Source organism: Danio rerio, chromosome 8 (genome assembly GCF_049306965.1).
Source record: "Danio rerio strain Tuebingen ecotype United States chromosome 8, GRCz12tu, whole genome shotgun sequence".
NCBI lineage: Eukaryota > Metazoa > Chordata > Actinopteri > Cypriniformes > Danionidae > Danio > Danio rerio.
In genome coordinates, this window is record NC_133183.1 from 10996913 (window position 1) to 11012374 (window position 15462).

The 15462-nt window shown below is 34.9% G+C and overlaps 1 protein-coding gene across 3 annotated transcripts in view; it reads right to left on the bottom strand.

The window, feature by feature from the left end:
• The window catches only part of plxna3 (plexin A3), a 350688-nt gene that overhangs the window by 220215 nt on the left and 115011 nt on the right, over positions 1-15462 (bottom strand). For 2 of the 3 annotated variants that reach the window (NM_001098489.1, XM_009303765.5), the window contains 1 exon segment: positions 4348-4488. In NM_001098489.1, coding sequence (NP_001091959.1) covers positions 4348-4488 — 141 coding nt within the window. 3 annotated transcript variants of the gene reach the window in all.

The window sequence follows — 15462 nt, forward strand, 5'->3', positions numbered from 1 at the left end:
GCATTAAAAGCCCCTTTAAAATGACCTTTAAAATATCAAAACATATAATTAAAATATTGAATAATTAATAATAAATACTCAATTAAAATATATATATTTATTTATTATTAATTACTCAAACTGTTTGTCATTCATTCATTCACTTTCTTTTCGGCTTAGCCCCTTTATTCATCAGGGGTTTCCACAGCGGAATGAACTGCCAACTTATTCTGCATATGTTTTACGCATCGAATGCCCTGCCAGCTGCAACCCAGAACTGGGAAACATCCATACACTCTTGCATTGACACACATACACTGCGAAGAATTTAGCTTACCCAATTCACCAAACCATAGCAACTGGAGGAAATCTATGCGAACACAGAAAGAACATGCAAACTCCACACAGAAATGCCAACTGGCCTAGCCGAGGCTGGAACCAGCAACCCTCTTGCTGTTAGGAGACAACGCTACCCACTGCGCCACTGCACCACCCTGCTTGTTATTTTACTTTATTTTTTAAATTGAAACTTAAAATGAAGTTAAAAGAAAAAATAAAGTAGTTGACTAATAAGCAATTTTTTTATTTATTTTATAGTTAAGTAAGGGCGACAGTGGCTCAGTGGTAAGCACTGTTGCTCAACAGCAAGAAGGTCGCTGGTTCGAGTCTTGGCTGGGTCAGTTGGCATCTCTGTGTGGAGTTTGCATGTTCTCCCAGTGTTCTTTCCCCCACAGTCCAAAGACATGTGCTATGCATGAACTGAATAAACTAAATTGGCTGTATTGTGTGTATTGTGTGTATTGTGTGTGTGTGTGTGTGTGTGTGTGTGTGTGTGTGTGTGTGTGTGTGTGTGTGTGTGTGTGTGTGTGTGTGTGTGTGTGTGTGTGTATTGATGTTTCTCAGAACTGGGATGCAGCTGGTTGGGCATTCACTGTGTAAAACATATGCTGAATAAGTTGGCGGTTCATTCTGCTGTAGCGACTCCTGATGAATGAAGGGACTAAGCCAAAAAGAAAATAAATCAATGAATGAATATTTAAGAAAAACTATTGAATTAAATTTAAAAAACTTTTTAAAAAATTAAATAATGAAAAAAAAATATTAAAATGTAAACTGAAAATCTAAAAATGTATTCAAACTATCGACAAACACAATAAAATCCATCATTAAACTGCCTTAAAAACCCTTAAAAAATTACTTTCAAATAACCAACAAAATGGCAAAACAAAGTAATCAACTACTCACAATTAATAAAAAAAAAGTAATTAAAAACAAGCAGTTGAAGAAACACCCACACATCTCCATGATCTCACAGAGGTGATGTCATTGCACGCATCACTGAGCTGCTGGAGCGTCAAGCGGAACAAACCGCCGCTGAAATTAATACCACCAAATCTGCATGGCTAATTCCTGCTTCCACACGCCTGCAGCAAACAGCACATCTGATCAGGTTATTTTCTCTCAATCGTACTGATAAGGATATAAAAAAAACATCGCTGTTCTAGAAACTGAATCTCTCTTCAATGTTTTCCGTGCGTCATTTCAACAGCGTCTTTCTCAAGGAAACGCAAAAAATGGCCTCTTTGAAAACGCGCACAAAGACAACAAATTTCTTTCTGCCAGAGAAATAAATGAGCGAAGGAAAAAGCTCCAGCTGTACTGTACGAGTCTGAGGAACTTCAATGTCTCCTTCCTCTCCTCCGGCTCTATAATGGAGCATTATGGGAAGGGCTGTTATTCTGGATTGAGACGCTTCCCCACTATTTCTTATTAGGGCCAAGCAGCTGGGGCTCCCATTCAGAGCCGTTTCACATTCACTTTTCCTGCCTCGCAGATGTTAAAACAACATATCTGAGATTCCGCTTCGACTCTTTTAAGACACAAAACGTGCCTTTATTCTGGCCTCGCTGCATGCCGTCATTGTTTTCGGTAGAAAGAAATGAAGAGCAAATCAACCAAATCATGAGCCATAAAGATCAAGAACAACAGTGACAGAACGTAAAATAGAGCACATGGCCAATAAATATAACACTATAATTAAAAAAATTAACAGATATTATAAACACTGACAGAGTACAACTTATGTTTAAATATATATTTTGTTTACTTTTGAGATCACCAATTAAAAGTACAAATTTGTATTAAATTTTACTACAATTTTATGCCAACCGCAACATTTTTGTGTAGAAATTATAAATAAATGTTATACATCAGATTTTTTTAAATTGTTGCATTTTTTTTTTTTTACAAATAAATACCTGAAAAATCACACATACATCAATATGCACAGCCTTTGCTTGATACTTTGTTGATACACCTATGGCAGCAAATACAGCCTCAAGTCTTTTTGGATATGATGCCACAAGCTTGGCACACCTGTTTTTGGGAATTTTTGCCCATTCCTCTTTGCGGTACCTCTCAAACTCTATCAGGCTGGATGGGAAGCGACGGTTTTCAGCCATTTTCAGATCTCTCCAGAAATGTTCAATAGGATTTAGGTCTGGGATCTGGCTGAGCCACTCAAGGACATTCACTGAGTTGTTGTGAAGCCACTCCATTGATATTTTGGCGTTGTGCTTTGGGTCATTGTCCTGCTGGAAGATGAACCGTCGCCACAGTCTGAGGTCAAGAGCACTCTGAAGCAGGTTTTCATTCAGGATGTCTCTGTACATTGCTGCATTCATCTTTCCCTCTATCCTGACTAGTCTTCTAGTTCCTGCTGCTGAAAAACATCCCCACAGCATGATGCTGCCACCACCATGCTTCACTGTACCATGCTTCAAGAGAATTTTGTTTCTTATGGTCTGAGAGTCCTTCAGATGCCTTTTGGCCACTGGGCTCATTGGAACTTTCAGAACAGCAGAAAGTTTTCTGTAACCTTCCCAAGGCTTGTGTCCTGAGCCAATCCTGTCTTAGAAGTCTAGACGATTCCTTTGTCTTCATGCTTGGTTTGTGCTTTGACATGCACTGTCAACCCTGGGACCTTATATAGACAGGTGTATGTCTTTTCAAATCATGACCAATCAACCTAATTTACCACAGAAGAACGCCAATTAAGCTGCTGAAACATCTCAAGATTGATCAGTGGAAACAGAATGTACATATGCTCAATTTAGAGCTTCAGGGCAGAGGCTGTGAATACTCGAGTACATGTGATTTTTCAGCTTTTTTATTTTTATTAATTTGCAACAATTAAAAAACAAATTACATATTGTGTTTAGAATTTTAAGAAAATAAATGAATTTTATCCATATTGGAATAAGCCTGTAACATAAAAAATGTCTAAAAGTGATATGCTATGAATACTTTTTGGATGCACTGTATATATAAACATACTTACATTACACACACACACACACACACTAACACACACACATACATACAAAAAAAATAGTTGAAGTCAGAATGATTAGCCCCCCTGTTTATTTTTTTCCCCATTTTCTGTTTAACACAGAGCAGATTTTTTTTTAACACATTTAAATAATATTTGAATAGATATTTTAAGACACTTCTATACAGCTTAAAGTGATATTTAAAGGTTTAACTAAGGTAATTAGGTAAACTAGGCAGGTTAGGTTAATTAGGCAAGTTATTGTATAACGATGGTTTGTTCTGTAGACTATCGAAAAAAATTGCCTATAGGGGCTGATAATTTTGTCCTTAAAAAGGCATTTCAAAAAGTGCTTTTATTCTAGTTGAAATAAAACAACTAAGATTTTCTCCAGGAGAAAAATTTTTATCAGACATACTGGGAAAATTTCTTTGCTCTGATAAACATAATTTGGCAAATATTATAAAAAATAAATAAATAAAGATTCAAAGGGGGCTAATAAATCTGACTTTAACTGTATACATACATACATACATACATACAGAGTTTTTATTATTGTTATTTTTATGTTAGGTTATTTATTATACTTTTATTTTATTTTTTTATGTGATCTAAATATATATTTTTTTACATATTTGATATATCTCACCCATGACCTGCAGGCAATAATTAAACAATTTATTCTATGTCATATAAAAATATTTATATTTTAAGTCACATTTAGCTTTAGACGAACAATGTTTAATTTATAAATGAACTAATCCCTAATAATAAAAGAGTTTTTGTATGTTTACATGAGGACTATTCTAAAAAAGGAAAAAATAAATCTTTTGCATAAACTTCACATACAAATGACATCAAAGCCATCTCGGAAAACAACAAGATTCATCAAGCAAATGAACAACTAAAACACAAACCATTTCACACTGAAACCCCTTTCAAGTGAGGCCCATAATTTGCTGCACTGATGCAAAAGTACTAGTCGCCTCATCAAATGCGAGTGCTTCTCATACACCAAATCGCTCAGTGAGTCTCACCTGTTTGTCGCTCAGCAGATAGATGTACTGATAGTCTGGACTGAACACCATGTCCCTCAGGATGGGGCTTCCCTCCACAACGGTCACGGTCTCGTACAGCAAAGCGTTTTCTGACGGCGGAGGAACACCATTCACTCGAATCTGAAAAGATAACAAAAGTGGACATTTAATACATGAAATAAAAACTGACTTTAAGGCCCTACATAACAGAACATTCATGCACAACTCCAGTCCTAAAAAATAAATTCTAAAAATAAACGTTAACAAAATGTGTTCAAAAAATGTAACAAAATTAACAGAATAATTTTTTCTCATCACATTTATTTTTACTCATTATTTAACACTATATAAATAATGAATAATAACATTTATTTTTACTCATCAGGCACCCACATAAAAATATACTATAGTAATTTATAGTAAATACTAAAGTGTTCTTTTTACCATACTGACACTGACACCTCCAATAGAGATAGAGATGTTGCACAATCAGCTAAAACGTGGCTAAAATAGTTTTTTATGTATGGGTGATATAAATTGCATCACCAAAAATTGAGGTCATGTCCACTTGTTTTGCGTTAAGTTGATTTATTAATTATTGTGACAGGCCTAACTAACATATAAACAAAAGCCTACACAGGAACATGACCCGGTCAATGTTTTTGGTCTCTCAAGATGCATTTTAGTTTGTTTTCTGCAAAGCTTCTGACACTCGATGTCAGCTCACACACACATCAAGACAACAATTATGATAATATCATAGAAGATAAATATCACGCATCCCTAATCCGACTTCCAACCCAGGTATTTTCGCACTTGCGATGTTTCAGGTTGGCGGCGCATCATCACTTACAGTGCATCATTACTGACACATGCTGTATTATCATTTTCCTCATGAATGCAGAAATATACGGCTGACCTAGAAAACGCAGAATGAGCGAGATCTGATCGGATGTGCGATAAAAATCAATTACATTTTAAAAACACAAACGCGCACACACACATACACTCGAACCCCTGCTGCCTCATCATTAGCGACTCCTCTGTTTCCTCACACTGATAATTAGTGTAGTTGAGCTTGCTGGGTAAAAAGCGAGCTCTAAATATGTCAAATTCAAAACATCTTTGAAGTGTCGACTGAGGAGGGGGGGACACAGAGAGCGGCTGACAACCGTATTTAAAGTCAGAGCTCACCTATTTCCCTATTCGTGCGCTTCTTCGCTAATCAATTCTGACGGCAATGTGATGCGAGATTGAAATGAGGCTGTGTAAGTAAACTAAATTCCCACAGAAAAGGTATGATTTGGGAGATCAAAAATGAAGAGAAAGCAAAAAAAAAAACGTAGGTGCGACACAACTGAAACAGATGCACTGGCAGCGGACTTTGGCCGTCTCCTAAATATCTGGGTCGGTCTGAAGTGACAAACATCGTTAGTCTGTTAATTAGCTGCCTCCTCATTGCAGCAGTTGCAGTAATTAGGGTTGACAAGGTGGCATCAATTAGTCGAAGGCTGCCATATTGGGTGTCACATATCGCCGGCCAAGTCAGAGCCCACGTCTCCCCGGGCAGCAGGACAGAAGGCCGAGAAAACATGACGGACTCGGTCTGCGATTCGTCAATTCATGCGCCACCAGCTGTAGTGTCGCGTTTCGCAGCCTTCAGCCACACAGTGCCCTCGCTCCGCATTGGTTTTAATGGATCGCTTTAACTTCAAGCGACAGCGTTGTTTGAGATGCTCTCATGGAGTCTGATCAATACAGAAATATACTGAAGCTCTTCACTGCAAAAAGAATAATGGCATGTGTCTCGGATACACTTTTTACTCGTTTATACACACTCATGTCAAACTCAAAACTCTATTTTAAAAATCTACACTAAACCTGGACATCAGTAATCAAATTATTTTCCTTAATCTGAATCAATATGACTAAGGTCTTTACATGAGTTGCTTTTTGAAAGTTCCTTTCATGTTTCAGTTTTACATGTTATAGTACATAGTTTGAGTAATGTTATTATGTCACCATTCAACACTAGTTTTCTTCGTTGTGGTTAACTTTTTATTTTTTGACAAGGTCAACTACAGTTAAATTCTTACACTGCATGCAAACAGTGTAAAGCTACCTCTGCTATTTCATTCACTAACTGTTCATTCATGCCCCTGCGACACAAGCTATGTTTCCATCCAAATATGCAAATTAAATTTATGCGCACAACTGAAATATTGCATAAAAGATGTACAAATAAAGCAGCGTGTTTTTTTTTTACATTTACAAAGAATAGGACACATTTTTTATTCAATGAGAAAAAAAGCACATAAACAACGATGGAAACACTTTTATCAAATAATAAAATAGTTTTAAGCGATCATTTGATGATAAAAATAAGTGTTATGGACACCATTGATGGACAAACCAGTGGGCCGACCACACTGTAAACCATCTGAATTCTAAAATGCCTCAGCCAAAGTCTGTCATAACAGTGGTTCAGTTTCATCACCTCCAGAACTGTCTTGAGCTAAAGAGGGTCTCATGCCTCCAAACGCCAGCACACATTCATTGTGTCGACATTTTCTTCTGAAGTTAAAGTAATTAATAAAGAAGACGACGACTCACACAGCTTCTCCAACTGCAGCTAATTCAGTTTTTTGTTTTGATATTTGGTATTAGATTTTTAGGAATTGCTAATCTTGCTCTCTTTGTCACTTTTTGGATGGAAACTTAAAAATTTTTTATGCAATATTTTAGTTTCAGGCATAAGACACAAAAATTCGACAGATATAGTCAAAATTATACACCCTCCTGTGAAATGCTTTTTTTTTTTTTTTTTTCCAAAATATTTTCTAAATGATGTTTAACAGAGCAAGGACTATTTCACAGTAATTATTGTAATATTTTTTTCTTCAGGAGAAAGTCTTATTTGTTAGATTTCTGCTAGAATAAAAGCAGTTTTTAATAAAAAAAAAAATAATAAAAAAAAACATCAAGGTAAATATTATTATTATGCCCCTGAAAATGCTCAGCTGAAAGTGTCAAGGTTTTTGAAGTTTCTGATTGGCTAATTGACATTTGAGTTAATTGGAGGCACAACTGTAGAATAGTATTTAAGGAAAACCTCAAACACGCTGCTTTCTTGTGTGACAACATGGGAAAATCAACAAGCCAGAATCAACAACAAAGCCAGAGTACAATTTGCTAAATTACACTGGGAAACACAATATTATTTGGAGACATGTCCTGTGGTCTGATGGAACTAAGATTGAACTGTTTGGCCATAATGACCAGCGTTACATTTGGAGGACAAAAGGGAAAGCTTACAAGCCTAGGAACACCATCCAAACTGTAAAGTATGGGGGCGGCAGCATCACGTGGTGGGGCTGTTTTGCTGCATGAAGGACTGGTCCACTTCACAGCATAGATGGCATCATGAAGAAAGAACATTATGTAGAAATACTGAAGCAACATCTCAAGACATCAGCCAGGAAATTAAAACTTTGCCACAAATGGGTCTTCCAAACAGACCATGACCCTAAGCATACTGCCAAATTAGTTAAAATGTGTTTTAAAGACAACAGAGTGAATGTTTTGGAGTGGCCATCACAAAGCCCAGACCTCAATCCAATAGAAAATTTTTGGGCAGAGTTGAAAAAGCTTGTGCGAGCAAGAGAGCCCACAAATCTGACTCAGTTACACCAATTCTGTCAGGAGAAATGGGCCAAAATTCCTGCAAACTATTGTGAGAAGCTTGCGAAAGGATACCCAAAACATTTGACCAAAGTTATACAGTTTTAAAACAAAGCTAAAAAAAAATACTAAGGAAATGTATGTAAACTTTTGACTGTCTAAGAATTAATAAAAAATTATCAAAAATAAATTCTCTCATTATTCTGGCATTTAGCAAATGTAAATCATTTAGGTAATCCTAACAGACCTAAAATAATAACGTTTAGTCTGATTTACCATCAGACATTTCTTTTAAATGGTTACACTTACTTAAGACTTTAAAGTGGACTTTAAGCTGAATGCTAGTGTCTTTAAAAAATGAGTCAAATACTATTTACTGTTATCATGACAGATAAAATAAATCAGATATTAGAAATTAGTTATTAAAACTATTACAGGAAATAATATACAGGGCGGCTAATAATTCTGATTTCAACTGTGCATCTTTCATTCTCTCAAATGGAACGATGGTCTACAAAAATACCAGCAGCATTCAGACTGGCCAAGCGCTGCCATGCAATCAGGTGCACTTTTCTTCCTGCCTAAAAAAGAAAGACAGAAAGAAAAAAAAAGCTTCAGTTTTGGACTTAAATGGCTTTCAGGAGGGCAGGCTTGAGATGTGTACTCTTTTCCCCAGGCGGGGATGTCCTCGCGGCACACTTGAGTGTTTGAAATGCAGAGTGCTTGCTCAGCCTGCCGAGAGCTGACCCCGCGACAACATCAAACAGCTCAGATGAGGGTAATTGGAATTTAGATAAATATTACCTTCCCCCCTTCGGTCTCTCTGTGGCTCAGATGATGATGCTAGGCTAGCGGTGCCTGCCTAGCCATCTATTAATTAACCTGCGGTGGAGTCGTAGCGCAGATCGTCCCGGAAGACTGACGGGTTGATCATAGCCCAATTCTTTCCTCATCGATCACGAAAGGGGGCAAAGAGAATGAGGAAATTACTACAGCTGGAGAAAAATGGAGGAGGGTCTTTTTTTTTTTTTTTTGCTCATTTGGACGCTTGTTTTCTATCGATTCTAAGTCCTTGTGAGGGCCGGGGTTTCAAGGACTGGGTGAATGAAGCTCTTAAGTGAAGCCGGATTCATTCTCTGTCTTGTTCAAGTTTGCTGGCTCTCTCTTCTGAAAAATAATGTACTGAGAGATGCTCTTTTTTAGGGGGTTTTCATCTTCAAGATGGATTATTTCTGCAAGGACGAGAGACAACAAGAGGCTCTAGAGTAATTCTCGAGTAATTCTCTATAATTCAGATACAATAATTGACTGAAGAACAAAATAACGGTTGCATCTCAATTGGGCGCAATGGATTTGGTTTTTAAGCAAAAGATTTAAATTTAGAATAAAGAACAACAAATAAAGGCAAAACTAAAATTTTAAATGTATAAAATGAGTGAAATTGGATGAAAATGTGTTCAGGATCAGTATAATTGACTAAAAATGAAGTAAAGAAAAAAAACCTACTATTTAATTAAGTGTTTTTGATACTATATAAATACTACTGCTATTACTACTAATAAAATACTACTGCTATTACTACTAATAAAATACTACTGCTATTACTACTAATAAAATACTACTGCTATTACTACTTATAATAATAATTAATTAATTAATATGTAGACAGACAACAATGAGCAATAATTACTATAAAATATTAATATTTTTGTCAAAACTAAGACATATAAATATCCATGTTGATAATAAGAATAAAAAACTAGGGCTGGGTGATTAATCAAAAAGTAATCAAAATAGACATTCAGAATCTATAATCGATCAAATTTTTCCAGCTCAATTTTTTCAATTAATTTCCCTACCCTGTGTGGAGTCACGTGACCCCGATCTGTTAAGGCTAATTTATACTCATAATATTATGTTTTATGCTTATTATAATATTCTGATATTATACTTCTGCCAAGTGCACACATACAGTACAGCGCAGCCTAAAATCCTCATCTTTAATTCTTTAATTATTTCTTTAAATTGTTCTTTCTTTATTTAATTATTTTTTAATTCTTTATTTCTTTAATTCTCTTTTTCTTTAATCATTTCTTTAAATCTTTCTTTCTTAAATTCTTTATTTTAATTCTTTAATTATTTCCTTAATTCTTTATTTCTTCGATTCTTTAATTATTTCCTTAATTTTTTAAGAATTCTTTATTTCCTTAATACTTTCCTTCTTTAATTCTTTAATTATTTTTAAAGTCTTTAATTATTTCTTTAATTCTTTTTTATTGCTTTATTTCTTTAATAATTTTTTATTTCTTTCTTTTTCATTTCTTTCCTTTTTCCTTCCCTTTTTCTTTCTTTCTTTTTTAACTCCTTGTTTAAAATATATATTTACATTTTTAAAAAAATTCTCTTTCTTTCTTTCTTTCTTTCTTTCTTTCTTTCTTTCTTTCTTTCTTTCTTTCTTTCTTTCTTTCTTTCTTTCTTTCTTTCTTTCTTTCTTTCTTTCTTTCTTTCTTTCTTTCTCAAATGAGATGTCATGCAATCCAGTCTGCAGTGCACAAGTCTACACAAAAATGAAAAAAAAAGCCACAAATTAAAAGACAACAAGCAACGTGTGTATGAATGAACGCCACTTGTAGAGGGTGTGTTGACGAACACCATCAACACATGAGGAGGAGCAGGAGCTTCATCCATCACACACTTCAAAGAGTGAGAAGACAGAAGAAAAACACTGCGAGAAGAGTAAAGTGAGAGATCGCACAATACACCTCAATAAAAACACAAGAGCACATCCTGAGAACTCACACACAACGATGCCACAATCCCACGATTTATCCTCGTCTTTCAGCGTAGACACATTTCCCAAACACAGGAATGAGCTTAAACAGACACACTCTATAATCAACAAAACTAACTGACCAGTAAATAAATAATCTCCCCGTGTAAAGCATTCAAACATCAGCTTGTTGATAATGGCAGGAGCTGCTAACATGTGGTCTCATTTAAAATTAGTTTTAATGTAATCCGCAGCAGGGTTTATGTTTTTATTGGCTCGGGGGAAAGATTCATAGCACAAAGTGTGTTATTTTACTGAGTCAAAGTACCAGGCGCTCCCCAGTTTAACGTTACTTTGTTTTCTTTTGGACATGGAATATTATAATAGTAAGAGAGCAGGAATCCAAAGACGTGACGGAAGAAGATAAACTCCTCATCTGAGCAAATACTGCACCTCAGAGACGCATTAAACAGACGTTTAGCCATAGTTTACATTGCAGTGGATGGCAAACACTGCTTCACCTCCGTGGACTTTAAAAGGAAGATGCTGAAACACAACTCCACCGTCTCCACTTACAAATCCATGCATTAAAGTGCACATACACGGTCTGAAATTTCACTGGCTTTTTTGCTTTCAATAGCAAAGCATAGAGAAATTAAGATTTAAAAAAGTAAAATTAACAAAATATAATATAAAATGATAATTGTTATTACATTGTTTTTTTTAAATGTATTATTATTCAAATGCATAATAAATGTATTATTAATATTGTTAACAAAAATTCAAGTCAGTATTTAAAATAAGAATAAAATACAAATTAAATAATTATTAAATTTTATTTTAGAAACGTATTACTAATATTAATAAATATACCATTATTAATAGTAATAGTACAATTAGTCAGAATTTAGATTAATACCAATAGATAAAAATAAAATAATCATTACTATATTATTATATTATAAAAGTATTATTCATATTAATAATAAAAAATATATCTATTAAAATTATTAAAAATGAAATAAAATAAAAACAAAATAAAATTATTATTTTTGTATTATTATCTTGGAAATTTACTATTCATTTTGAAAATAAATGTATTATTATTCATATTAAAAATAGAAATGAAAGTCAGTATTTATATTAATAACAATTAAATTAAAATACAATGATTGCTATAAAAGTATTATGTCAGAAATGTATTATTCAAAGTAATAATAGAAATTTAATCCAGTATTTATATTAATACATTTAATATTAAAATACATTTTATATAAAATACATTTAATATTATTATATAATCATCTCAGGAATGTAATATTCATATTAATAATAATGTATTATTAATATTTATATTAATAATAGAAATTAAAGTCAGTATGTATATAAAGTGATAACAATAAAATAAAAATAACTATTTTAATTATATTATTATTATTTAATAAATGTGTTACTAATAATAATAGTAAATATATTAATATTAATAATAATAGAAGTTAAAGTCAGTACTTATATTAAGTGATAGCAAAAAATAATTATCATTGTATCATTTTATAAATGTATAAATTATAATATTAATAATAACTACATTATTATAGTTATAAAAATTAAAGTCAGTATTTATTAAAACAAATTAAAGTCAGTATTTAGATTAAAGATAAACTAATTAACAAATAAAAACTACATTGAAAGGAATATAAGCAACTGATTACATTTGTATAAGGAACAGACGCAATATTTTTAATAATGTTTTTGTATATTTTATAAATAAATTTACTGTATTGTTGCTGTTAGTACCTAATAACAGTCAATTTGTATATTAATAATAATAATAATAATAATAATAATATTATTATTAATAATAATAATAATAATACATTTTTAATATATATCATTATCATTACAATGATTAGTAGTAATCCTAATATTATTCTTAATATTAATAGAATTATTTAGAGTTTATCTTTAATTATTTAGAGATAATCATCTGAACAAAGTGATTATTAAGCCACCAAGTTAAACTCAACATTCATATACCAAAGTATGAGCCATAAATGAATCACTGAAACAATTTGACTCAATAACAATCTGACTCACCGAAACAAAATTAATTAACATCAAGCATAGCTAAGCTACTTTCATTCTGCTTTTGCATATAATAGCATACAAAACATACATATCCACATATTTGTGAAAGTCGCCATTCACTAAATTTATAAACTAATAGTAACATTTAAAACAAATAACACACATCACCTATTGACCTTTTTGAGGGATGTAAACAAAATCAATGGTCCCAACGTATTTCTTGTTTTACATTATTATAGCTTTCGAGATTCCAAAAAGAGCCGCACATTGATAAATGTTATGATAGCGGTTTTAACATTAAGTTACAATTAAATTGCCTCGTTACAGTTATGAAATAGTTTGATAAGCAGGAAATGTTCATGGGCCAATGACATCACCACACTAAAATGATCTAACTAAACACCACTTCCAGTGAACTGTCATTGCTCTCAACTAAAGAGTTAAAGGCATACATTTGCCCTTCCATGTCAAGAAGAGAGGCATGATGTGATATTATATAGTAGCTTTTCCTCTACATCTGCCCATCTTCAACCTCTAAAGAGGGTCTCTGACTCTTCAGAGCCAAATCTATTTTACATGAGCACCCCAGTAACGAAAAAAGCCCTCCAGTGTCTCAGAAAATGAGGTCAAAATCCTCAGGCTGCAAATTCATCCTCTTAGGAGACAAAAGCGCTTCGCCCTAGGAGCCGAACAAAGGGTCTGTAATTCAATTAGAGTCCTTATCCCGATTCGTCAGATCCGCATGCGAGCAGAGACCAGTTTACTCCGTCAACACCTGCTTAGTATCACTCCATCCTGACAAATACGAGCAGCCCAACCATCAACAGCCTCTTCCTCTGCAGCTGCGGGCACTTTCTACTGCAATCCCTGACCTTTCACCTCAAATGACCTCTGAACTGCAGGGTCACGCAGGTCTGAGCATGCTTTGCTTTAAAACGTCACATGATCTCCAGCACTTAAAGGGGACATGTCAGGAATATCGGAGTATGTGTGTTGGGATTGTGTGCCTATTGTGTCCCTGGTATGTCAATTGTCCAAACAACACACAATTTAAAAACTTAAGTCAGTTTTTATGGGTGAAGAACAGTTTTGGTGAGTTTTTCTCTAGAAGCATGTGAAATAAAAGCTGTTCAGATTTCATAAATGGCGTTAGAAGTTGATCTTATTAGGGCTGCACAATTATGAAAAAAAAAGGCAATTATTTTAGCAAATATCGCAATCACGATTATTAATCGTCTGTAAATATATGACAATTTTTTAAAATTGGATTTAGTTACAGTTGCTGCATGTAAGTTTTTGACTTTTGTAAAGCATAAAAATATTATAATATGTTTGCAGGTATTTAAGGAACATGTTAAGTGAATATTTTTGTTTACTCGCGTTGTAAGCATTTAACACATAATAAAAACCACGAGGTGTACGAGGTGTAAAGCCGTTTCAAAAAAATTTCAGGTGTTGGTTAGATCAAAAAAATTTTAATATAGAAAATATTTCTTCTATCGTGTGCCATTGCTTTTAAGTAGAAAATGGTTCAAATCAGTCTTTAGGCTCGATAGCATGAGTGTAGCACAACCCAAGCTCATTCTGGAAACGTAGCCCCGCGGACGTTTCTGGAGACTGCGATTTACGTGGCCGGAGGTACGTACGGCCGCGTTTAGTTTTTTTCCGAGCGAACGCTGCTGGGCAGTGTGGCGCCGCTCCGCTCCTCCTCTTCGCGCTCGCCGGCCAACGGCTCGCCTCCGAGTGGAGGGCTTTCCCGCTGCTACCAGTTTGTCCGCTTAGCTCGCAGCATTACGTCGGCGGAGCGGAGGCCCGGTGGTGGAGGAGCCAGCTGCGGGGACGACCGAGATCGAGACCGGGGAAGAGCGGTTCCAGAAATCAGGTAAGATGAAAAAAGAATCCAAAAAATAAGGACGAGAACGCGGCGGGATCCGAAAACGCGGACGAAATCAAAGACGAGGGCTTTTTTTTTTTTTTTTTTCTGGACGGCTTTTGCAAACCGTCGCTTGGGTTTAGAGAAAGAGGAGGAGGAGGAGGAGGAGGGTGGCCGGGGCGGCCCATCAGCTGGCCGCCCAGTCGATCATTCGGTTCGTTCAGCCAGCCAGTTGGACGGACGGTCGCTCCGCAGCGGCCTTCAGCGGCTTTTCGCGCAAGAACATCGCGGGCACGAACGGCACGCGCTCCCGAGAGGCGCTCGAGACGCGAAAAAGCGTGCACAGCGGCCTCTTGCGGATCCGCAAAAACAAAAACTGCTCGAATATGTACCTCCCGGGACGTATTTCGCGGTGCGCAGAAACGTCCGCGGGGCTACGTTTCCACAATGAGCCCGGGTTGGTGTAGCATGTTATACAGCTAATGTTGCTAAAGTTAGCATTATCGCTCATTGTATTCGGAGAGCTCATGTTGTAAGATTAATCCTGAATATGATTAATGTAATTAATTACACATTTTATAGTCAGGCTTTCTGTAAAAATAAGAGGATGACACTAATAGCCAAATGTTAATTTGCAATGGTTTTCACACCGGGACATAATATATTAGTTGATGAGTTTAACAATATTAAAACTACAAAAATG